Genomic DNA, 23,213 nt, shown 5'->3' on the forward strand with positions numbered 1-23,213 from the left:
TAAGCTGTACTTCGTCCAGGTCACCATCTTGTACCCTGAAATGCAAGAAGGTCTTTTACCATGGAACACGGGATATTTGTAAATGATCTGATCTTTTTTTTTTCTCTAACAATTTGACCTATATTCCTATATTGTAAAGGAATATTCTGATTAGTTTCCGGTATCTTCTGTTCCAAATAACTGGTTTCTGATAATACTTCTTATGTTGGTGTCACTTGCATGTGTATAGTAGGGTAATAATATAACAGATAGATTCTACAGTACTGAAAAGATTTACTAAATTGTACTGCTTTTAAATTTCACTAGAATATTTGTTCCTAGGTACAAGAATGTGTTGTATGTTGGAACAGGTTATCATATTTGGAAAATCATTAATTTTCCAGATAAATGTTTGCAGTTTCAGAAAAACAATGTAGCACACAAAAGTGAATACGAACATTTAAAAATGGAATCAGAAAGTATATTAAACTTCTGTAACAGGGCTACCCAGAGGCCAAGGTCTGTCAGATTGCAAAAATACAACTCTTTCCCCTAATATCTCAACTCTAGGTACAATAATTTCTATTGAAACCCCATCATTTGTAGGCACTTTTCGTTTCTTTGTGCCTGAAATGACTTTATACACCCCATGTGACATTAGTTATGGAATGGCATTCAGCATTCTAATTAATAATTGCATTTATGATTCATGTTCTAAAGTACACAAACATTTTAAGAAATGTTTGAATTCTTGTGCAGTTTTTCCACCGTTTGCTAGTTGCTAGTTACTGTACAGTTGTTACCTCAGTGAAAAATATAATCAGTACCAAACATGAGAGTTAGTTTTGCTATCTTTCTTTCTTATTGTTTTTAGATGTTTCTTTTATCATATCTTCATAGTAACTTCTCACATCCTCTTAGACAAATTCAAAATAGTTTTATTTAATTAGTGTATTCTATAATCATCCCTTTAATGTTTTCGTGAAAGTCTTGCCTTAGTAATGCGACAGGTCTCGTTCATTTTTCCACAATGTAATTGATCTATAAATCTTTACCCTTTATTTAACGTTTCAGTAATGGAGCATATCACAATACACACATAGCAGCGTGAGAACCGACTTAAGCTACTAAGAAAAATAGGAACTGAGACACAATTTTGTTTAGTTACCTGAAACGAAGGAACAATATATAATTATAGATATTTTCTGAAGTATATCGCAGGGAAAGAAAACATCTGACATCATTACAGTTCAGTACAGTGTTTGAAAACAGAGAATAAAATAATTACATAAATGTTTATTTACTTCAGTTGCTTTATATGTGACTGCGTATGTCCACTCCAGAGGAACCATGACAGTTATGTCACTACAAACCGTACAGCGATAAATCAAATGAGAAATGAAATATCATCAGAGTACAGTGAAGTCAATTCTTGATAACAAATGTTGCCTAACATAGGTATGTCCCTTCGAACCATATAAAGACGTTACTGGCTAATTCCCTATTTGTGTGTCTTTACCGCGGTAGAAGTGACACCATAAAGCTGCCACACAGCGTTGCGGCAGTTATCGCGTACGCAGGTAGTAGATGAAGGCGCCCAGCAGTCCGACACCAACCACGGCTGCCAGTGTGCCGACGACGATGGCCACAGTGTTGTCTATCTCCAGCACAGGCGAGGACCTACACGAGCTCACTACAAACATACCAACAACATCGGCACTGATCGTCATTTTATGCCAAAATTAAGTAATTGTTGGTGTATGTATAACACAAAAATGAGTTGTTAACTCAATTTATATGTACTGGACATTTGACATTAGGTGGATGTTGTCTAATTTAATATTACAAAATCGTCTGTTTAAATCAATACGTACACTGTGCAAGTGTCTGTGAAGTGTATCGCAGAGGGTACTTCCCGCTAAAAAGGTTCTTAGGGCTTCTTCCGGTTCCATTCTCGAATGGAGCGTGGGAAGAATGATTTCTTAACCCGTTCTATGCGCACTGTCTTTAGTCTAATATTGTCTTCACTATGAAGGGAGCAACAGTATATTCCTCCATACCGCAATTAAAGCTGATTCTTGAAAATTTGTAAATAGGCTTTCTCGGGATAGCTGTATCTATCATCAAGTGCCTGTCAAATCAGTTTTTTTAGCAACTGCGTGACACTTTTCCACGTGAAATTCCGAATTCCGAATTGCGGTTATGCCAGCATCATCCGTGGAACGCAACTTCAGTTGTGCGTGCATGCATGTGTGTGTGTGTGTGTGTGTGTGTGTGTGTGTGTGTGTGTGTGTGTGTGCGCGTGCGCGCGTGCGTGTGTGTGTGTGTGTGTGTGTGTGTGTGTGTGTGTGTGCATGTGCGTGCGTGTGTGTGTCCGTGCGTGTGTGTGTGCGTACGTGTGTGTGTGCGTACGTGTGTGTATGCGTGCGTTTGTGTGTGCGTACGTGTGTGTGTGCGTGCGTGGGGTGTATGAATCATGTACTGTAAACTCTTGCGCCACCTCTCTGAAGAAGAGCACAGCTTTTACTTGTTCAGATCTGGGGACTGCTAGACGAACTGTAAATCATGATTCATAACAACTCTAATTAATCGCTTCCAGAGACTTCAATTTAATATTAAATTATGTAAATTTTGTTTAAAGCGTTTTGTAAATTTGTGACGTAAATTAGTTGTGAAAATTTCGTTGTTTACCCAAGAATTTATTTAGTTTGATAGTAACATGAGATAGGAAGCTTTTTGAAAACTTTGGTATATGTAAATTTAGCATTGAGACGCTCATGAATACATATGACAAGGCAGTTGAGCGTAACTATGTAAATAAAGACTTAAGAGGACACAATCTGGCGCCAAGTCAGGGAGTAACGTACATCTTAACGTGAAGTGGTATTAATGATGTGGCTGTTATGTAATGTCGGCTTATCTATATGGATTATGGTTCGGGTAGAAGTTGACAGAAGTTCTTGGAGAAACTTTAAACCGCACATGAAGATATTGGCCATAAAAGCAGATGAAATCCAAGTATGAAACCACCAAAGACATAAATATTGTTTGTCCCGCTTCGCTGTAAGTGTTGTAATGCTATATTTATCTTCATATAGCGAGAGATGGGAAAATTTAATTCACCCACGTACATTTCGAACATCATCATTTTGGTGGTCCACGTGTTGTGTCGTGCAGAGTGATAATGTTGCCTGGGCGTACTGTCTTCCTGTTGTTTGAACGCGCTACACTCACGGTTCAACTTTATAGTGGTACTCTACCCCTTCTCCATGTGTGTCTTTCCGGGGGTGCATTCGGCAGTGACTTCAGTTTTATGGATGGCAATGAGCGACCGCATCCAAGAGCACAGGTGGAGGACCAGTTGGAACGGGAGGACATTCGGCGAATTGACTGGTCTTCCTGTTTTCCTAACTTAAATCCTATCGAGGGGGAGACATACTGTAGCATGTCCACATGCAGCAACGACCATCCAGCATTTGTCAGCCGCTCTGACAGAGGACTGGAACACCCTATCACAAGAACACCTTACCAACCTTTTGGCCAGCATGAAAGCACGTTCAGAGCATGCATGCTGTCCGTGGTGGTCACCCACCCTGTTAAGAAACATATACCGCATTTTGCAATGACCAGGAAACCATTATAAGTCGCGGTGACTTCGGTGTCAAAACTGTTTTTGAATAAAGCTGTAGTTTCTACTCGTTTTGACTGTGTATTCTTTCAGTTATCTTCTGGGCTATATTGAAGCAGTTCTTTCAATGTCTGGCCCAGGATCCATCGACATCTGTTATTTCGCAGTGAAACATCATGCGAAAGTTATTTTTGTCCTTAAATTTCCTACGCCAGTGTGTTATAGATCAAATGGAGGCTACCTCAGCTGTAAATTCTGTATATGTGACGCGGGTACCACCGGGCACTGAAGACTCGTATAATTTTAGCCATTTCAGCAGTTTCTGAACGCCTCTGACACTAATCTTGATGTCACTGATTGCCATAACATACAACCTGTATTACTTTCGATTTTGTGAGAAAGGTTCCGATAAGATCCTGCCACATCGGTCATTAAAGGTTTCTTGCGTTGCCCTTTTGACGGCCAAACGCTGTCATTGATGTCCAATTTCATAAGACTGTGTCTTGTTTTGTACCGATTATACAGCAGTTACTGACTTGTTTAGAAGTTTCTTTATAGTGGCTGCATAATACGGAGGGCCCTTTTCATCAGGAACTGTTCTATACACTGAGGTGACAAATGGCGTGTTGTAGCGATATGCGCGTATAAAGATTGCTGCAGTATCGAGTACACATGGTAGGCAGTGCATTTGCAGAGCTGTCATTTTTACCCAGGTGACTCTTGTAAATAGGCTCCGACGTGACTGTGGCCGCATGAAGAAAATTAACAGACTTTGAATACGGACTGGTAGTCGGAGGTAGATGCATGGGACATTCCATTTCGGAAATCGTTCTGAAGTTCAGTATTCCGACGTCTACAGTGTCAAGAGCGTGCCGAAAATACCAAATTTCAGGCCTTATCTATTGGTTCAAATGCCTCCAAGCACTATGGGGCTTAACATCTGAGGCCATCAGTCCCCTAGAACTTATAACTATTTAAACCTAACTAAGGACATCACATACATCCATGCCCGAGGCAGGATTCGAACCTGCGACCGTAGTAGCAGCGCAGTTCCGGACTGAAGCGCCTAGAGTCGCTCGGCCACAGCGGCCGGCTTCAGGCCTTATCTCTCGCCATGGACAACGCTTTGGCTGACGGCCTTCACTTTACGACCGAGAGCAGCGGCGTTTGCATAATGTTGTTAGTGCTAACAGGCAAGCACCACTGCGTGAAATAACCGCAGAAATCATGTGGAACGTACGACGAATGTATCCATTAGGACAATGATGCGGACTTTGGCGTTAATGGGCTATAACAGCAGTCGACCGACGCGGGTGCCCTTGCTTTGAGCACGATACCGCCTGCCCTGCTGGGCTCTTGACCATACCGGTTGTACTCTAGACGACTAAAAAACCGTGGCCTCGTGAGATGAGTCCAGATTTCAGATCGTAAGATCTGATGGTTTTGTTCGAGCATGGCGCAGATCCCACGAAGCCGTGGACCCAAGTTGTAAACAAGGCACTGTGAGGTATGTTTACATGGAACAGACTGGGTACTCTGGTCCAACGGTAGCGATTATTGCTTGGAAATAGTTATATTCGGTTATTTGGAGACCGTTTTTAGGCATTCATATAGTTCATGACCCCAAACAACGATGCAGTTTCTACAGATGACAATGCGCCATGTCACCCGGCCACGAAAGTTCGCGATTGGTTTGAAGAACATTGTGGACAATTCGAGCGATCGATTTGGCCACCCAGATCGTCCTACATGAACCCCATCGATCATTTATGGGGCATAATAGAGAGATCAGTTCCAGCACCGGCATCACTTTCGTAATTATTGTATAGTATTAAACCGGGGACCAAGAACGACGGAGAGGCTTCGTCCCGCCGTAGACTTTCAGTAGTTCACAAGCCCACAACACGCCACAGCAGTCCACCTACCCCTCCGCCGCCCCACACCAAACCCAGCGTTATTGTGCGGCTCCTCCGAGGGAAGTCTCATACCACATGAGTGTAACCCAAGATGTTTGCGTGTTGCATAGCAGAATAATTATGGTGTACACGCACGTGGAAACAGTGTTTGCGCAGCAATCACTGACACAGTGTAACGGAGGCAGAATAAGGGGAACGAGCCTGCATTCGCCAAGGTAGATGAGAAACTGCCATAAAAAGGATCCACAGGCTGGCCGGCACACCGGACCTCGAAATTAATCCGCCCGGCGGATTTGTGCCGGGGACCGGCACGCCTTCCCACTCGGGAAGCAGCGCATTAGACCCCGCTGCTAGCCGGGCGGGCACTTCGTAATCATGGACGGCTATAGAGTCAGAACGGCTCAATATTTCTGCAGGGGACTTCCAACGCCTTGTGGAGTCCATTGCACATCGAGTTGCTGCACTTTGTGGCACAAAAGTAGGTCAGACACGATATTAGGCTGTATCCTATGAATTTTGTCACTTCGGTATATGTATTGTAAATTAAAGTCCTCCATACCCAGAGGGGTTGTTCAAAAATGTTCAAAAGTGTGTGAAATCTTATGGGACTTAACTGCTAAGGTCAGTCCGCAGCTCGTGGCAGTGCGGTAGCGTTCTCGCTTCCCACGCCCGGGTTCCCGGGTTCGATTCCCGGCGGGGAATTGCTAGTAAGTCCCCGTATGAGCTCCATTTTGTCTAACTTTTACATTCGAGGTCCTTTCGTGAGATAATCGAAGGAGGAAGCAATGTATTGGTTGACTCAGGTGAAGAGAAACTGAAATAAACCTGAAATTTACCACATGTATCTCTTGTAATCTCATCCCCGGCCGCGGTGGCCGAGCGGTTCTAGGCGCCTCAGTCTGGAACCGCGCGACGCTACGGTCGCAGGTTCGAATCCTGCCTCGGGCATGGAAGTGTGTGATGTCCTTAGGTTAGTTAGGTTTAAGTAGTTCTAAGTTCTAGGGGACTGATGAGCATGGATGTTAAGTCCCACAGTGCTCAGAGCCATTTGAACCATTGCTAAGGTCATCAGATCCTAAGCTTACACACTATTTAACCTAAATTGACCTAAGGACAATCACACACACCCATGCCCGAGGGAGGACTTGTACCTCCGCCGGGACCAGCCGCACAGTACATGACTGCAGCGCCTGCGACCGCTCGGCTAATCCCGCGCGGCCCAGAGGGGTTGCTCAGTGGTTAGGACACTGCATTCTCATTCAGGAGGACGACGGTTCAAACCCGCGTCCGGCCATCCTGATTTAGGTTTTTCGTGATTTCCCTAAATCACTTCAGGCAAATGCTGGAATGGTGCAATTGAAAGGGCACGGCCGACTTCCTTCCCTATCCTTTCCTATTCCGGTGGGACCGATGACCTCGATGTTTGGTCCCCTCCCCCCAACCAAACAATTAACCAAAGTCCTCCGCCGTGTTTTTCTCTCTGTATGATAAGATTTGTCCCAGGTGCTACTGTAGGTATTTTGATATGGTTTTGACTGGTAGACAGGGTGATTCACGAGGAATTTCTGTGCATATAATCTATTATTGCTACGCCATGCAAGTCGTCCGGCTGTAGAACTTAGTGCTACCCGTGCGCAGGTGGGGCTAGACGCTAGTAACATATAAATCAAACTTAAGTACTTTCCTTCCAAATCTGCCAAACTCCAGATATTTTTTGCACAAACAGAAAAGTATTTAATTGCGTATGATATTATCTACTGAAGTATCTGGAACGATTAGAATAACATTACATCTGTGAGTTTGGCTTAAGATTAATTCATACTATCTGTGATATGTTATTTACGCAGCAGCAATACAGATTCGAAGAACATTCGAAGTACATCCTGCAACTCTAATCCTTTACGGCTTCTACCAAAACATTTGTCCGTATTATCTACCTTTTCGATTTCCCGCAATCTACCTTAGCATAATATTCAAAGTGTGTCATAGTACAGTATTAAATCTGTAACTGCAAAGTCTTTTGAAATAAATTCTCTTGTTCCAAACATTCTTCAAACGGTGTCACCAATTTATTTATTTTGCGATTGACAAAAGTAGCTGACGAGCAAACTTCGCAATCAGAAATCCTAAACTTGTCGTTCGAGTTAGATGTATTTATAAGCGTACCAGATGAAGGAAGCAGTAAGATACCTTGGTTTGGCCAAAAGGACTCCTCGTGGTAGGCCAGCAGCTGCACGTCGGTGAAAACGAGAGTGACGGCTGTGACGTTGCCGTAGACCTCTCCTTCGACCAGCGTCTTCCCGTAGCACATGGACACGATCCCCAGTGGCGCCTCGAACAGTTTCTGGTCTCTTACGGACAATTCGATTACGGTGCCTGCAAAACAAAGAAGGTGATGTCACAGAACATCAACACAAGAGATGGCTGTTCATGACAAACATGTCTGTCGCGCTATTAGCTGAGGGAAAGTGGAATCTTTCAGTCATTCCTGTCCGTTCCCAGGTAATGTTCCGTATCTAATGATCATGTTGCCAACAAGAAATTTCTTCAGTTCTGAAACCTATTTGAATGATGATAGCAGATACAGTGGCATGCTGTTTCTCTGTGATTCTACTACGACAGACGTTTTGTAACAGAACGTTGTCACGCAGCGACGAAGAAACAACAATCACACATAGGATGTTTCCGGGCTTGCTGTTGGCTTGAATCACATTTGAGCGATAGAGACGAGTGTACAGAGTGGTTGTAATTAATCTTAGGCTACTTGATAGGGCCACTGTGACAAACGAGTGACCGAGTGAGGAGGTGCAGTGGTTAGCGCACTGGACTCGCATTCGGGAGGACGACGGTTCAAATCCACATTCGACCATCCTGATGTAGGTTCCCGCGATTTTTCTAAGTCGCTTCAGACAAATGCCGCTATGGTTCCTTTGAAAGGTCACGGACGACTTCCTTCGCCACCCTTCCCTAATCCGATGAGACCGATGACCTCGCTGTTTCTTCCCCTTCCCCCGAATCAACCAACCAAACACCAAACGAGTTATCGCAGGACAATAGACCTTGGTGGAAACATTTGTAAGGACATGCGGCAGTAAAACAAGGAATGAACCATAGAATGGAATTTCCACATTTCAGAGTAACATTTATTGCGTACCATTTTTACATTCCAGTTTCCAGACGTTCTTCAGTGTGTCCATATTACTTTAATGCGTCGATAATGGCGAAGAGCAGCAGTAGTATTGCAATTGCTTTGATGAATCACTTTTAAAACCGTGGACACCTTGTCCATACAAATGCTGACTGTCTTCAGCTATAATGCACGCTTATGCTTGTGTTCAGCCCTCCGTCGCCGTCCCAGTACAGGAGCCTAACGGCAAGTCATGATACTAAAACCACTAACGACGCAAATCCTGCAGTGTGGTGTCTGTTAAGTTGGGCACCTATACGGTAAACGGTTTTCCGTCTACACTGGCTCAAGTATCATGAGTTTAATTGTAACAATTTTGTGTTACAATAAACGATTTATGTAACGTCTGGTGTACCTCAACGAGACGTAATAGAACCACTAATATAGACACTATACACGAAAAATTTGTCACAGTCTTCAACACTCCCAAATATTTCGCTAATGATGTTCGCCGCATGGTTGTGATGACATAACGAACGACCTAGTATTTTCATTCGGTTTGCTTGATAGCAGCTCTCTTCGATAATGCAAGATAATTTCCATAAACAAGAGAAAGAGCCCTGTGGTACTGGACGCATCGCCTGTTTTCTGTTTGTAATAGGACTCTTGTTTCCTGCAGGCACTTTCCATAAAATTTTTCATCGTTAAATAGGGGTCACAGTAAGTAAAATTTTGTAAATTACTTCATGGTCGCCTTTTGACTCTAAAATTATGTGTTAGTACAACGTTCTATTGCAGTTTCGCCCATGGGTCCATTATCAGGTAGAAATAGTTCTGCTTCAGTACATGTTAAAACCAACCAATCTTCAGACACACGTAGATGTGCCGATGAAATGCATATATTTATTTCAGATGATAATTAGGTTTTGAAATGTGCTAAAGCACAATTATTTTCAATTGATAATAACCAAAGGGCCAAAGTTGCAATATTGGGTTGTACAAACACAAATTTTACACTCAAAAGGCGACCCTGACATTTATAATATTTTACACATTTGGGACTGATTTCCTTGCCAGTTCTTTATTTTTTTTATTTACGCCCTACATTCCCACAAGATGTACAGACCAGTTACGTAAAACTTGCACATGACTTTATCGATATTGCTGATTATTTAGTATTGTTATTATTGTTATTTACTATTGTTATTATTCGTATTGTTTGCACTGACTAGTTTACATTCGAACTCAATGTGTTGGCATCTTAAGGCAGATCTAGTAATTCTATTGTGTCAGTCCTCCCTATAAACCCCCTCCACCCCTCAACATACGGTTATCTGTATATAAGCTTGTGGAGTACGGGGTGGGGTGGGACTGTTCCGAGGAAGGAAGATGAAGGAGAGATTGAGGGGGCTGCAAGTAGGTGGCGGAAGGCCATAAATGCAATGGTTGGTGCATCTGGTATGATCGGAAGAACGAAGATGTGTAGTAAGGAAGGGTATGAAAGGGAGGAGCTGTGGGAAGAGAGAAATGAAGAGTAATATCACAGATAAACGCACACTTTTCCTAAACTGAGTATGGGGAAAGAATTATTCACATCATATGACGTCCTGTGGTTCTCTGGTCATATAGTAGACGCATTTAATGTGTTTATGTTCTTTGAGACATGCAAAATTGCTGCTTCAGACTAATTATATTGATGTCTCTCTGTCCATTGTGCTTGGTCAGTGATGAATTGTTTGTATTATATTACCATGTCGAGTGTTTTATTTTTTTTATTTTTTTCAGATGACCTTTGCTCAGCATATAGTCTTCAATGGACGTTGCAGTCAATAACATACTGTTATTGATATAGTCTTTGTTGGTTTTAGTTGGAACGTGTTTCTATGTTGAATTTCTTTATCAAATTATTTTCATTTGCTTTTTTTCGGATATCTTGCCTATCAGGTAAGTGTATTTTATCGTGATATCGTTGTGTGCCATTTCCTTGCGGTTGTATTGTTTCAGTACTTTCTGTTTTACCATTTTCGGATCTAAGCACAGCAATAATTGTGTTACTTTGTCTGCTCCAATGTTTTTATTATTATGTCAGTTGTGTATCCACAACGTTTTATCCGATTTTTCTAGTCGCTACGTGTTTACATATCTATGCTCAAAGGTGCTCATTCCTAGTTTGCATCTCCATTACGTAGCATGACGTCGTCCCAATACTCCGTTGTCTCACACAACTCTTTCTGTTCTTAGTCTGTGATACCGCTTCCAGTGCTTTATTAGTTTTTCATATTTAGTATTAAGGTTCCTACAATTCCTAAAGGCGAATTTTAATACTGTTCCAGTTTATTATTTGGTTCTTAGTTGATAGCAGTTGTAGTCATTTCATAGTAACGAGCCTTGATATGATGATTACGCGTACTTCCACTTTTCTCCTGTCAGATGCATGAGGCAACATTCTAGGATATTCATCTAGTAAGTTGCCACTCAGGACTATCTGATATCCGCAACCAATTCCACAGCACATTTTCCCCACCTTAGTCTTCGGGATTGTTCTTTGTGGGTCAACTAAAGTAACACGTTTACATATTTTTCCTCAACCTATAACCGCAGATTGCAAAACCATTTCAAGCTCTCCACAAGTATTAAAGTGTGTGACAGCCCTTGCTCTGACTAGTACATCCATGTGTAAAATCAGTCAAAGGAGATTTTGAATATTTGTTATTAGCGTCTGCACTGAGGACTTCACAGAATGTTCTGTCGTTTCAAACTCATAACGATGATTTTCATGACCGTTTTTTCGTTTTGATGTGAAGATTTTCCCCTAAATTCTGTCAAAGTATTTATGATGCACTTGTAATGACACACCTTGAAAAGTTAGAAATGTTTATCCGACTGGTATTCTAACCCGGAAACTTGCACAATCATAGTGCATATGCTGAAGTGTGGAAGGAAAATTTGTTTGCCAGTTTCATTGAAAATATGACTGTATCTGTAAATAGAGAATGATACGGGATGGAGTTTCATAGGGCATGTGTTTATATAATTCATAGAATCACAATGGTGCTGGACTCATTTGTTTCTGATTGATTTTGTGTGCGGGGGAGGCACAACGTTTTATATTAATGACGGTACGGATAGAGAACGCAACGAAAAAACAGGGCTTTATCGTCAGATCAGGCTGGTGCCTCTGATATTGACTTCACGGGGGTGGGGAAGCCGGGATTAGCATCTACTGCGTATTTTTACTGCCTCGCCTTGATCAACTGCCAAAATGGGGCTGGGTTGGCGACGCTAGCAGCAGGAGTACATATTTTTGTCATTTTCGTCGGGAGGGCCTTTGCAGACAGTCATCTGACACTTTTATGAAAAAAATATTGACCCACTCTCATGAACTACTGTTGAACTTTCAGAGGATACGTGAAGCAAGGCTGGGTGCTGCCCACATAAACTTGCCGTTGGTGTATTAGTCAGTAGCGTCACAAAAACTCCGATGATGCAGTTTTTTTTCTTTTTTTAACCGCTATGTTCTGCAAAAACCGCTGTTGGTGGGCCGGTACGGATCGGCGGAAAAAGATAGAATGGCATTAAAATCAGCCAAAATTTTAGAGACTCCTTGGGGAGACTCGGAGAAGGGCTTACAGGTATGCAGAGCTACACACATCTTGTGCGTGGCACCCACGTACATCGGAGACGGAGATCGGTGCATGTTAGCAGACGGCCAAGTTGCAGAGTAGCAGAAGTAGCAAACTGTCCTCGTGTTTGGTAGAGAGCCATTTGCACGGTGCCAGCGTTCACCACAGCAGTCGTTTATAATTTCGGCAGCGTAAGTAACAGCGCTGGTGTCGTGGAGGATTCTTGGTCTGCACTTGCGGAATTCTGTACCAGTACCAGACTCAGATTCTGTCTTGGTGTATTGAATACGTGAGCTTTGCAATTAGTCACCAGGTTTACAGTCACCGTTTACCATGTGGGATTAACATTAGCGACATTAGCGACAGCAGTCGAGTAATACTACTAATCAAGTAAAGCTACCAATTAGAATTTCTAGAATTTGAGTTGGTAAACTGTTCCTCAAATGGCTCTGAGCACTATGGGACTTAACTTCTAAGGTCATCAGTCCCCTAAAAATTAGAACTACTTAAACCTAACTAACCTAAGGACATCACACACATCCATGCCCGAGGCAGGATTCGAACCTGCGACCGTAGCGGCCACGCGGTTCCAGACTGTAGCGCCTTTAACCGCTTGGCCACACCGGCCGGCAACTGTTCCTCATTTCCTCATGATTATGCATATGATTGTGTTTTTAGTCAGTAAATTGACATGTTAAAATGAAATATTGTTTCTGTTAGATGCCTCCCTTCAAATTAAATATTTTATGAGAAAATTTTCACATTAGTATCTACAGCTAGGGTAAAAAAAATCAACGTTATCCATTTAAGTTAAACGCATTAAACATATAGTGTATATCATAAAGGCATGGCCTGCTCACAATTAACTTCCCATACACGGGGGGTTTCAATATAGCGTGTATAGACCACTGTGGATTTGTGAAGCTGTATAGAAGCAAGATGAAACAAACTTTCCAAATCAACATAGCTTCCTTTATATTTCTTACAAGTGCAGTTTTTCATATGTCTGTGATGTGGCGTACTTTCTGCCGAAAATAGGGTACGATAAAACGTCATTATAATCACTGAATAAACCTCTAAATCTCTATCCCACAGGTTTTAGCTTGCTTAGTGAAATTTGGTGAAGTAAGAGAGAGAAAGGCAAGAATGCGGCCTCTCTTAACAACTTGTCAGTTAGCATGAATAGGTAGAAGACCAGTTATTAAAGAATAAAGTAATATAAGGAGAAACTTACTGTTTGGTGAATAGTCTTCGGAAACGTCATTAATGTTAATGAAGCCTGAAATGTTTGCTATGAAGTAAGAGTCGTTCTGCTGTACAAAGTCGAAATGAAGAGTGTTGCTGCTGACATCGTCAAATACTGTGGGCTCCGACCACGACGTCTCTTCCACATTCAGTGCATTAGCTTCCTCTGGCGTCGGAGACTCCGTCGTTGCGTCAGGTGAAGGCCAGGATAGATGCAGAGAGGCGTCTGGACCACAACTGCCTTCCACATTTTCCTTTGTAAGATGAGGAACTATGATCTGGACCGCTCCGTCCTGTCGATGACAGAGGAAAAAAATCAGTAACAAGCAAGAAAGTCATCTGAAAAAGAGTCACGAAAAACTGTTTTGAGCTTCAGTTGAAAGGCGACACTACAAAAAGTGATAATTTTGCTGGTGGCGAATACTTTCTCTCTTCCTTTCTTTTTCTGAGCTGTTCTAGGAAATATTTTCAAGGTACAATCTACTTTAACAAGATGTGTTACGTAACGAATTTTCATGTGATAACTGCTATATAATTAAATTATTAGCCATTTCTTTATTTTTTATACGACATGATACGCATGTCAGATCGATAAAAGAAAACCTGTTTATGCAGTGAGTTGGTAGCGATTGTAAATTACAATATTTGAGGGTGGCATTTTTCTGTGAGGTTTTCATGACAAAGTTAATGAGTATCCAAAGAAGTATAACATTAGGTGAGTACCGGGAATTATGACTGATCTGTTGGCTTGGTACACTTTGGTCAGCACTTCGGAATCCTAAAATGGCATATGTGTGTAGGTAAGTGTTGTGTGCCTTTTTGCCGTGACTGCACGCTTTTGTCACATCATAATGTGTCCTAGGAGAGACAAATACGGTCTTTTAAAAGCGACAGGTGTTCATTCATCTACATCTACGTGATTACTCTGCTATTGACAATAAAGTGCCTGGCAGAGGGTTCAATGGATCACCTTCAAGCTGTCTCTCTACCGTTCCACTCTCGAACGGCGTGCGGGAAAAACGAGCACTTAAATTTTTCTGTGCGAGCCCTGATTTCTCTTATTTTATAGGAATGATCATTTCTCCTTATGTAGGTGGGCGCCAAGAGATTGTTTTCACAATCGGAGGAGAAAATTGGCGATTGAAATTTCATAAGAAGATCCAGTCAAAACGAAAAACGCCTTTGTTTTAATGACTGCCACTCCAATTCACGTATCGTGTCTGTGGTACTATCTCCCCTATTTTGCGATAATAGAAAACGAGCTGCCCTTCCTTGAACTTTTTCGATGTCATCCGTCAGCCCACCTGATGCGGATCCCACACCGCACAGCAATACTACAGAATAGGGCGGACAAGGGTGGTGTAAGCAGTCTCTTAGTAGACCTGTTGCATCTTCTAAGTGTTCTGCCAATGAATTGCAGTCTTTCCTTTGCTCTACTCACAACATCGTCTATGAGATCGTTTCGACTTACGGTATTTGTAATTGTAATCTCTAAGTATTTAGTTGAATTTACAGCCTTCAGATTTGTGTGACTTATCGCGTAATCGAAATTTAGCGGATTTCTTTTAGTACTCTTGTGAATAACTTCACACTTTTCTTTATTCAGGGTCAATTGCCACTGTTCGCACCGTACAAATATCTTATCTAAATGATACAAGACGGTAAATGATAGTATCAAAAAAGTTATAATGGCTCTAAGCACTATGGGACTTAACATCTGAGGTCATCAGTCCCCTAGACTTAGAACTACGTAAACTTAACTAACCTAATGACATCACATACATCCACGCCCGAGGCAGGATTCGAACCCGCGGCCATCACGGACGGCCCTTTATTTATTGCATAAAGCACGCTATTTTTCCTTATGGATCATAACAGTGCCGCAATTACACAATACAATACAGGAATACAGATCTGCAGCATAACGAAGTTACCGGAGTGTAGTTGCAGTATCTGGTTGGAGTTTGCCACGAGCGCCAGCAGCCTGCAGACACACAGAGCTGCTACCAGCGAAGCACACTAATTGCAGACCTCTAGTGTGCATGCACATTTGTACTGGAATACGAAATCATCTCTCCAGTTCTATCTTGGAGTAACACCCTCCGAAAGACTCGAAATAAAATTAATTTTGGGAATCTATTAACTAAAATTGAAAAGCAAGTCACTCAGCTATTTAAAATGCTTCAGAATGTACAACCAATTTGACTGAATGAAAAACAATACTGTCAAGGAGAATTGATGTATCAAACTCTGACAGAATTTACGTAATAACAATACTTTCAATAGCTGAGCACAGCTTTTAGACAACATAGCTTTGCAAAATGATCTGTGATTAATTGAGAAGAAATGTGCACAGTACTCCACTGTGAAATCTCAACGCCACCGGAACACGTAAAGGGATATTCTTCAACTATCTTAAGCTTGCTTAGAAAGACTGTCCATTCTACTTAACATTCATTACCTTTCTTTCGTTTGAGTCATCAGCCTGTGGATGGAGATATTGGAACTTACTCTCTACCCATTCCCAGAGGCAGCATACCTCTTGGAAGGAACTGACTCATTTTATTTTCGATATTTAAATTGATATTTGTGCACCTGTGTGTGATTTTGAGGGTTAAAAATATTTATTTCAGCATTTCGCATATGGGGGGAAAATCATGCTAATCATTCATGGCAGGAGTAATTTCGAATGTGGATTTACCTACATTCCTACCTTTTTTTACGTTGTCAGTGAGTGAGCTCAGTGCTCATGGTATTCAGTCTAAAGAAACTTTATTCTCCCGTACAGGTAGTAAAGTGGAATCTTTTTTCAATTTGTCAAGTTAATTAGTCGAGCACCGTTTGTCAAATCCTTTTTTTTTCTTTGTTGAGTTTCAGTTCCCCCTAAAGGGGGCGGGCTGGCAGCAGCTTATTACGCCGCTCTTCAGCCTACAGAATTTGGTTTAAAAAGATGAAGATAAGAAAAAATAAATACAGTTGGCGATAAAATCGGTGACTTACAGGTAAAATGGCAGAAAATGCTGGAGCTTAAAACATAAAACACAGGGTTGATGATGCTAATAAAATACACAGGAAGCAGAAAAATAATAGACAGACAAAAAACACGGCGACAGTCTGGGTTCTGTTCGCAAGACATATAAAATGCACACCCAGCGACAGCATGATTTCCGTTCGCAACACTGTGGAAAGACGCACAACACTGAACACTCACTTAAACACTGCACTAAAAAGTTGGCACAAATATGACATACCACACCCGAGAGCAGGAGGGGGAAACTGGTCAGATGACGGGAAAAAAAGGGGGGACGGAGAGGAAAGTGAAGTGAGAGGGGGGAAAGGAGCCAATGGAAGAGGAGGATCCAGAAGAGGGGTGGGGGGTGCTGAGCAGACGTGCCAGGGAGTGGGGAAGGCAGAGGAGGGGAGTACAAAAGGACTTGGGTGGGGGGGGAGAAAGGAGATAGGGAGAGGGTAGGCAGGGAGAAAACACAGGATGGAAGGGGGGAGGAAGAGGGAGCCCAGGGAAAGGACGGAGAAAAGGAGGGGGGTGAGGATCAGAGTTGATAGGAGGGATGAATGGAGGGAGAGAGGGCACCATCCGGGAGGGGGAGTTGATGGAAGCCACCTTGGGAAAGGAGTTGTAGGGTGTAGAGATGGAGGGTAGGGGGGATACAACAGTGAAGACGTGGCAGGGGGTGGGGATGGGAGAGGAGACAAGCAACCAGGGGGTGAGGGGGTTCAAGGCGGCGGGAGGTGTAGAGGATGCGGATATATTTGAGGAAGAGGTGCAGATGGGGGAAAGGAATGAGATCATAGAGGATCCGCATGAGGGATGGGAGGCATATACGGAAGGCGAGGCAGAGTGCATGACATTCAAGGATCTGGAGGGACTTATAGAATTTGGGGGGAGGGGGGCAGATATCCAGGCAGGACTGGCATAACAGAGGATGGGACAGATTAAGGATTTGTAGGTGTGGAGGATGGTAGAGGGGTGCAACCCCCATGTCCGGCCAGAGAGGAGTTTGAGGAGTCTGAGGTGGTTGTGGGCTTTGGATTGGATGGAGTGGAGATGAGGGATCCAGGTGAGGTGACGGTCAATGGTGAGGCCAAGGTAGGTGTGGGTACGGGTGAAGCAGACAGGACGGGCGCAGACAGTAAGGGAGAAATCCAGGAGCTGGAAGGAGCGAGTGGTACGACCTACGATGATTGCCTGGGTCTTGGAAGGATTGATTTTCAGGAGCCACTCGTTACACCATGCAGCAAAAAAGGTCAAGTTGATTCTGGAGAAGGCGTTGGGACTGTTGGAGGGTAGGAGCGAGGGCGAGGAATGCGGTGTCATCAGCATATTGCAAGAGGTGTACTGGGGGGGGGGGGGGGGGGGGGTTGGGGCATATCTGCCGTGTACAGGAGATAGAGGAGAGGGGAGAGGACAGAGCCCTGGGGCACACCCGCAGAGGGTAGAAGGTGTGGGAATTGGCATGATGGATGGTAACATAGGAGGGGCGGTGGGAAAGGAAGGAGGCTATCAGACAGATGTAGTTGATAGGAAGGGCATAGGTTTGGAGTGTAAACAGGAGACCGGGATGCCAGACACGGTCGTAGTCCTTTTCGAGGTCAAGAGAGACAAAAATGGCAGAGCAACGGGAGTTAAGCTGGAGGGAGAGGAGGTGAGTGAGGCGGAGGAGTTGGTCATCAGCAGAGAAGGAAGGTCCAAAGCCACATTGGGTGTTGGGGAGGAGGTGGTTTTGGTGGAGGTGGTGATGGATGCGCCGGGAAAGGATGGATTCCAAGAGCTTGATGATCACTGATGTGAGACAGATAGGACGATAGGAAGAGGCATCAGATGGAGGCTTGTTGGGTTTGGAGAACATCAGGATACGGGAGGTTTTCCACAGGTCAGGGTAGAAGCCAGTGGCCAGGATGATATTGTAGAGGGTGGCAAGGACTGAAAGGAAGGAGGGAGGGCAGTGTTTGAGGTGGCGGTACGTAATGCAGTCGTGGCTGGGAGCAGTGTTGCGTTTAGTGCGGAGTGTGAGGCTGATGTCCTGTGTAGTGATGGGAGTGTTAAGTGCAGATGGTGATGTGTGGCCCAAGTATTGGAGCAAGGGGAGGAACAGAGGTATTTGTACGGTCCATGACGTCAGGGAAGAGGGAATAATCGAAGTGGGGATAATCTGGAACGGAAAAAACATCGGAGAGGTGAGAGGCAAAGTAGTTGGCCTTACTGAGGTTGTCAGGAAAGGGACGGTCAACAAGGAGGAGAGGGTATTTGGGGGTGGGGCGGGTCCCAGTAAGGCGGTGGAAAGCAGACCAATACTTGGAAGAGTTTATGGGTAGCGTGTTGTTGAGTTGTGTACATGTCTGGCACCAGGCACGGCGTTTCTTCGCTGTAAGCAGGTTGCGGATGTGTCGTTGTAATTGCCGGTGGCGGGTAAGTGTATCCCGGTCACAAGTGCGGAAAAAAGAGCGGTAGAGGCGGCGGGACTCTAGAAGGAGGAGGAGGGCCTGTGGAGGCAGAGCGGGGTGGTGAGGGTGGATGGCTCTGGTGGAGATATGGGTGGCGATGGCGTCAGACAAGGTCTGGTGCAGGAAGGCAGCAGTGTGAGAGATGTCATCAGGAGATTGGAGGGTAAGGTCGTGGCCAGCAACCTGAGTGTGAATGGAGTCCTGGTAGGCATCCCAGTTGGCATGGGAGTAATCATGGACAAGTTTAGGAGGGTCGTCAGGGCGAGGAGCGTTGCGGGGATGGCGACCATTAGAGATAGTGAGGAGAACAGGAGCATGGTCACTGCCAATGAGGTCAAGGACATCTGCGGTGATGCGCCCAAGGAGGTTGGGAGAGGCAAGGACCACATCGGGAGTGGTGTTGGATTTGGGTCAGGTGCGCTGAGGCAGGGGAACCAGGTCTCCCTGGAGGGTGGTGAGAAACTGATGCCACCGCTGGAGGTCAGCAGGATCATGGCTGTGGTTATTGAGGTCGGCGGCTATCACGTAGGTGGAGAAGGTGCGGTCAATGTGGGCCAGGAAATCGTACGGGATGGGGGTGCGAGGGCGGACATAAATGGTGGCACAGGTGATGGTAAGGGTGGGGAAGAAGAGGCTGAGGGTGAGGTGCTCAGAAGGATTGTTAAGGAGAGGTTGGGGCTGGACAGGGAGGTGCTTGAGGTGGCCTATAGCAACTCCGCCACGCGCCAAAGGGTACGGGTTATCGGTGCGGTGAAGGGTGTAAGGAGCCGTGGAGATGGAGATACGGGGTTGAAGGAAGGTTTCATTTAGGACGAAGGCATCCACGCGGTGCTGACGGAGGTTGTCAAAATACTGGATTGAATTTTATATTTTTCATGGATCTCGGGGTCTTCAAAACTGGTGGCTTTATTCAGCTAGGGGCCGCATGACTGATGGTAGATATCAAGTTCATTCTTCCATTACTTATTAGTAAATGCTTGCATTTTCAGTGCTTACATAATATACAGGGTGGTCCATTGATAGTGACCGGGCCAAATATCTCACGACATAAGCATCAAACGAAAAAACTACAAAGAGCGAAACTCGTCTAGCTTGAAGGGGGAAACCAGATGGCGCTATGGTTGGCCCGCTAGATGCCGCTGCCATAGATCAAATGGATATCAACTGCGTTTTTTTTAATGGGAACCCCCATTTTTATTACATATTCGTGTAGTACGTAAAGAAATATCTGTTTTCGCTTTTTGATCGATGGCACTGTAATGGTCACAAACGCATAAGTACATGCTATCACGTAACATTCCGGCAGTGTGGACGGTATTTGCTGCGTGATACATTACCCGTGTTGAAATGGACCGTTTACCAATTGCGGAAATGGTCGATATCGTGTTGATGTATGGCTATTGTGATCAAAATGCCCAACAGGCGTGTGCTTTGTATGCTGCTCGGTATCCTGGGTGACATCATCCAAGTGTCCGAACCGTTCGCCGGATAGTTACGTTATTTACGGGAACAGGAAGCGCTCAGCCACATGTGAAACGTCAACCACGACCTGCAACAAATGATGATGCCCAAGTAGGTGTTTCAGCTGCTGTCGCGGCTAATCCGCACATCAATAGCAGACAAACTGCGCGAGAACCGGGAATCTCAAAAACGTCGGTGTTGACAATGCTACATCAACATCGATTGCACCCGTACCATATTTCTATGCACCAGGAATTGAATGCTACGACATTCAACGTCGTGTACAGTTCTGCCACTGGGCACGAAAGAAATTACGGGAAGATGACAAATTTTTTGCACGCGTTCTATTTAGCGACGAAGCGTCATTCACCAACATCGGTAACGTAAACCGGCATAATTTGCACTATTGGGCAACGGAAAATCCACGATGGCTGCGACAAGTGGAACATCAGCGACCTTGGCGGGTTAATGTATGGTGCGGCATTATTGGAGGAAGGATAATTGGCCCCCATTGGCAATCTAAATTGTGAATGTATGCTGATTTCCTACGTAATGTTCTACCGATGTTACTACAAGATATTTCACTGCACGACAGAATGGTGATGTACTTCCAACATGATGGATGTCCAGCACATAGCTCGCTTGCGGTTGAAGCGGTTTTGAATAGCATATTTCATGACACGTGGATTGGTCGTCGAAGCACCATACCATGGCCCGCACGTTCACCGGATGTGACGTCCCCGGATTTCTTTCTGTGGGGAAAGTTGAAGGATATTTGGTATCGTGATCCACCGACAACGCCTGACAACATGGGTCAGCGCATTGTCAATGCATGTGCGAACATTACGGAAGGCGAACTACTCGCTGTTGAGAGGAATGTCGTTACACGATTGCCAAATACATTGAGGTTGACGAACATCATTTTGAGCATTTATTGCATTAATGTGGTATTTAAAGGTAATCACTCTGTAACATCATGCCTTATCAGAAATGATAAGTTCACAAAGGTACATGTATCACATTGGAACAACCGAAATAAAATGTTCAAACGTACCTACGTTTGTATTTTAATTTAAAAAACCTGCCTGTTACCAACTGTTCATCTAAAATTGTGAGCCATATGTTTGTGACTATTGCAGCGCCATCTATCACAAAACGAAAAAAGTGGTCCAACTAAAACATTCATATTTCTTTACGTACTACACGAATATGTAATAAAAAATGGGGGTTCCTATTTAAAAAAGCGCAGCTGATATCCGTTTGACCTACGGCAGCGCCATGTAGCAGGCCAACCATAGCGCCATCTGTTTTCCCCCTTCAAGCTAGACATGTTTCGTTCTTTGTAGTTTTTTCTTTTGACGCTGATTTCGTGAGATATTTGGCCCGGTCACGATCAATGGACGACCTTGTATACATAGATTTTCAAATTTAAGTCGGTTTTTCTTGTGGAAAAGACACGGTTTCTGTGCATGCATACCGATCTGCTCAACCATGTGCCACTCGAATAGCATCGAATTTCATTTGTTCGTAATTGTTTGATGGATCTAAGTTTTTAGAATAGACTGAATACTACATGTGTGCATTATTTTTCTTCATTTTTATATTGTGGAATTTAACGGATCTTCTTTCAGGGTTTTGTAGATATTCAGGGTTGAGCTTAGGCTTCTGTACTGAGTATGCAGTGAGTTCCAATGCGTTTGTTGGTAGCCGCAAGTTACTTTCTTTTGTGAATGGATGAGCGTGTTACTACGATATTTGGATTCTACTTCATGTGGTCTTACGAGAGCCGATCCCGTCATTTCGCAGTCACTATTGAGTCTGATACATCGCTAAAGTTAATTTTTACGTGACCTTGCCGATGTTGTACGTTCAAGAGTGTAGTTTCTATCTATATATCCAAATCAGACCAAAAAAATTCTCTTATATAAATGATTTGTATGGAATGTTAATAAATAACACAAATCACAGTAATAGACATTACAGTCCCATCAAATCCTTAATGTATTCACAAAAGAAACTTATCAGTAAAATTAGGTGTGATACTTTGACCTCCTTGTTGAATGATTTAAGTGAAATAAAATAATCCATTGCACTTATATGAGGGAAACTCAAATTTTGATCGCCATATTTTGGCCAGTCAATTAAATAAGAGAGTAAGTAAAAATTAATGGAGTTAAAGTAACACAATGTTTCGTGGCGAGGCTGCAAGATAGATACGTTCCTTATCTCAACACTTACCCAAATCACAAGAATGTAGAATTTTAAATGCCCTCTCCTCCCAGGATGTATAAGTTCATTTATAGTTAGATTGTTATAGTTTATAAATCAGGTATCAGGAACATGTGAATATTAGTAGGAATATGAAGTGCAGTACCCATCGATTCGAGGCAAAGATCATATGAATGCACGGAAGAAATTTCGGAAGAATTCCAATGTTAAACACTTCACACAGTTTTGCAGTATTAAATAACATAGGGTAAGCAGTGCCTGTACAAAGCATTAATCAAGAGTTGAAATAATGAAATGGGAGGTAAGGATGTGACGACAGGAAAGGCATCTGGCCACTCCTTAAATAACCCGCGTCAAAACCATTAATAACCATGCCGACCCTGCGCAGATGTAAGACAAAGACGAAAGAAGAAGAAGATACATAACAACCCAGGGTCTGTAAGAACCACAATACTAGAGGTTTGCGTTTCAGCAAAAGGGGCACAACTGAAAATGTAGTTCAACATACGATGATTTTGACAAATAGCCCAGAAGGCACACGT

The 23,213-nt window shown here is 43.5% G+C and overlaps 1 protein-coding gene across 1 annotated transcript in view; it reads right to left on the reverse strand.

The window, feature by feature from the left end:
• Window positions 1-1,015: 1,015 nt before the first annotated feature.
• The window catches only part of LOC124622636, a 40,393-nt gene continuing 18,195 nt past the window's right edge, over window positions 1,016-23,213 (reverse strand). The window contains exons 3-5 of the mRNA XM_047148415.1: window positions 13,508-13,811; window positions 7,714-7,899; window positions 1,016-1,672 (exon numbers count right to left, since the gene is read on the reverse strand). Coding sequence (XP_047004371.1) covers window positions 1,545-1,672; window positions 7,714-7,899; window positions 13,508-13,811 — 618 coding nt within the window. The 3' untranslated portion in view covers window positions 1,016-1,544. The remainder of the gene's footprint in view (window positions 1,673-7,713; window positions 7,900-13,507; window positions 13,812-23,213) is intronic.

This window comes from Schistocerca americana, chromosome 7 (assembly GCF_021461395.2).
Source record: "Schistocerca americana isolate TAMUIC-IGC-003095 chromosome 7, iqSchAmer2.1, whole genome shotgun sequence".
In the NCBI taxonomy this organism is placed as follows: domain Eukaryota; kingdom Metazoa; phylum Arthropoda; class Insecta; order Orthoptera; family Acrididae; genus Schistocerca; species Schistocerca americana.